The sequence below is a fragment of the Apis dorsata genome, unplaced genomic scaffold (genome assembly GCF_000469605.1).
Source record: "Apis dorsata unplaced genomic scaffold, Apis dorsata 1.3 scaffold_58, whole genome shotgun sequence".
In the NCBI taxonomy this organism is placed as follows: Eukaryota; Metazoa; Arthropoda; class Insecta; order Hymenoptera; family Apidae; genus Apis; species Apis dorsata.
The window spans coordinates 54,640-58,192 of NW_006263358.1; the positions used below are offsets into that span (position 1 = coordinate 54,640).

Genomic DNA, 3,553 nt, shown 5'->3' on the forward strand with positions numbered 1-3,553 from the left:
GCGCCGTAGGTACTGTGCCATCGTGAATCCAATTCGCCGCCATGTAGCCGGGCTCAGTGCAAAACCATTAACGATATTAACAGCCTGCCTTATTTGGGTGCTGGCAATTGTTTTGGCGATGCCAGCTGCCTTTTTCTCTTACGTGCCCACCGTACCGTTACAGAGTAATCATTCTATCCTGATCTGTAGTCCCTTCCCCGAGGAATTCGGTGAGTATTTCACGTCAAATGAATATCCCTTATCTGGGAAACGAATATTTCATTTAAGTAAAAAAAAAAAACAAAAATTATTTACGATCAATATTTCAATATTTATCTCGAGTCATATGCACCAAATCGTATCGTATGTATCGTATGTATCGTTTTTATATATATCTCGTTCCGGATCGCAGGACAGAGCTATCAAAAGGGAATGGTGATGTTCAAGTTCCTCGCTTACTATGCGATACCGTTGCTAGTGATAACTGGATTCTATCTGGGGATGGCACGACACCTCGAACTATCCACCAGGAATATGCCAGGCGAGTTGTCCACCGGATGTCATCGTATGGAACAAATTAAAGCACGTAAGAAGGTACGATGAAAAGAAGAAAATAATGTTTATACGTAAAATCCAAATTTTTATCGATAATTTTCATCGAAGTAGTATTGGTTGGCATGTATAATAGTTGCAGAGTAACTTTCGTATGTGATGGGATAAATGGTTAAGCGATATAAGTTTAAATTGATAGACGGTTAAGCCTCTGTAAAGCAAGCCAAGTCCAATAATTTCTGAAAGAGAAAAGGCCAATTATAAATCACCGTGAATAGAGTTGTTCTAAAGCATCGTTGGGATGGAAGCTATTACACTTTCCACATTGTATCCGAATGAAAAGCGACGGTCGATCATCTTGAATTACATCCACAAGTTTCACGACAAGCTAATGCTTCAATTTCCTTCAATTGATTCAACCTCGCATCATTTAATAATTTGTTTGTTGTACGTGATATGGAATGAAAATTCATTTTTGCATCGCACTTTTTATTTCGAGGGAAATTCGCTTTCTCTTTTATTTATTTTTCTATATCGTTCTATTTATAAATCGTTTATTTATTACTTTCACTATTGAATAAATGCACAGTGAAATATTCTGCGAGATAAAATTTTTATCGTATATTTTAAAAGTGACTTTTTTAATCAATTCGATGCTCCAGTTCGGTTTGAATCATTCAACGTAGGATGGCATCGAAGCGTGGCAACTGGAGATACGATGAAACCTTTCAACCACTTTTCTTACTTTTACTTCTTCCATGTTTTCATTCGTAGAATCCATTCAGCCGTTCCCTAATCCATTCCGATAACAAGAAACTATCCGACACTCGTTTCGAAAAATCGTGTTTGGTTATCGAACATTGTTATCTCGTGGAACAATCCATCCAATTAATGTAATCGATTAACTTATGAATACGTCGATCTAAAGCCAAATTTAATTTTTTAGATATCGGTTTGGAATTACGCGTGGACGAAATTCAATTTAATCGCTATCTGTTGCCAATCCACTCGAAGACGCAATCGAAATAATCGATTCATTCGAACGAGTTTCCGTTATCGCTTTTTTATTTTTCGTGAAGTGAAGTGTCTATACTCGTTCTGAAAAAACAATCTTTCTTCGCAACATTGTCTCTATCGATCTCTATTTTTTTTTACGATAAGACAAGACTGCTAATAAAAGGAAATTAGAAATAAAGTTTAAAGATTAAAAATGTGTAATAATATTATCGTAAGCAATCAAATATCAAAAGTTGAAATCGAAACAATTATTCGAAATCGAGAGATTAAAGTTTTTTTTTTTAATGACTTGATTAATCCATTTTCTCAATATCGCTAATGGACATGATCAACAGGTCGGCAAGATGGTGATAGCATTCGTAGTTATCTTCTTTATTTGCTTCCTGCCACATCACGTGTTCATGCTATGGTTCCACTTTTGCCCATCGTCCAAGCAAGACTACGACGATTTCTGGCACGTCTTCAGGATCCTTGGCTTCTGCCTGAGCTTCATCAACAGCTGCGTCAATCCTATTGCACTTTACTTTATCAGCGGGACTTTTCGCAAGAGGCGAGTATAACGGCATAAATGAATTATAACTGTACACAGGGTCCATCGAAAAGTGCCATTGCACGACACTACTCTTACGCCCTATGAATAAGAATAACAGAAGAGAAAAGACAGACCCTTTCCTTTTCTCGATTCCTTCGATTACAATTTTTGTGTATTCAATGAGATGACAATTCTCCATTCAGATTCGTTCATTATCGCGATTAAACATAAATGTATAAATAACCTGCAAATAGAAACAAACAATTAAAGATATAAAAAGACTTGGTGTAAACAGAGAACTCGAAAAAGTAAATAAACACTCGGGAAATGTAAACAAACCTCCCACATATGTAAACAAACAGCTCAGAAATGTAAATAAACAAACGAGCGTGAAGGTTAGCATTAAATATAGAATTTCGTAATTCACATGTTATATATGCACTCGTATATATCAATGAACAGAGATTTTGTTTATAGATTCAACAAATATCTTTGTTGTTGTCTACCGAGAAGGAGTAGAAGAATATGTCGAACGGAGACGACAGATAGTTCGGATAGGAACAGTAATCGGGGAATAAATTTCTCGCAAAGAAGACGCGTGGGTAGACAGGACACGCTCAATGAAACCAGCTTTGGATCCACGTTTCGAAGACATACTCAAGAACTGAACTCGACGGCTCTCTACGAATTACCGAGCGAAGAGACCACGAGGCCGACTTGATGCGGAGATTGTAAGTAATTTTTGAGAAAGATCTCGAGAAATACAAGGGGAGAAAAAAGATGTTGATAATCGAGGACCATTTAGTTTGGAAGTAAGACATATTTGATGAATATTTCATTTATGCGATACTGTAAAAAGTAAATGCAAGGACTGGGAACGAATAAGTCAAATTCTTCATTCATAATTTTTTTATTTAATCGAATACCGACCTAAGAATGTTAAGAAACGTAGATTAAGAATTTTCAACGTTGTTAAGATTACTGACAAATTAGATCTAGAACGAAGATATTTTAATCGAAGGCCAATTCTATATAGGAATCTGTCCTCGACACAAAGCCACCGACACTTTCGACCAATTTCCTCGAGTTCTGATATGCCTGTGTATACCAAAACAGGTAATACAAGCAACAGTAATACGGGCAATAGAACGGTTTCCTCGAGGCGGACGATAATCAACATTCTATTCACTTTGGACAATTATCTTTCAACCGATTGATTGATTATCGGCGATGGATTTAGGTTATAAAAAACGCGCCAATGAGGATACCGATCGATCTTAGGATAAACTCTAAATTCTCTAGAAAAATGACGCGAGAGAGACGATCGCTATTATCGGATTCAGGGTTGAGCGATACGAAAGAGTTAATTCAACGCGGCCTCTGTCGATACTTACAACTAATCCCACCCCATTTTTCCCCTTCGCCCCTCCATCCCTCCCTCCTCCCTTTATCACGATATATATATATATATAT

At 36.9% G+C, this 3,553-nt stretch overlaps 1 protein-coding gene across 1 annotated transcript in view; it reads left to right on the top strand.

Moving 5' to 3' along the window:
• LOC102675122 (neuropeptide CCHamide-2 receptor-like) overlaps positions 1 to 3,553 on the top strand; it is a 10,215-nt gene that overhangs the window by 2,445 nt on the left and 4,217 nt on the right. The window contains exons 3-6 of the mRNA XM_006609635.2: positions 10 to 209; positions 392 to 573; positions 1,884 to 2,098; positions 2,558 to 2,798. Of these exons, the coding sequence (XP_006609698.1) occupies positions 10 to 209; positions 392 to 573; positions 1,884 to 2,098; positions 2,558 to 2,798 (838 nt within the window). The remainder of the gene's footprint in view (positions 1 to 9; positions 210 to 391; positions 574 to 1,883; positions 2,099 to 2,557; positions 2,799 to 3,553) is intronic.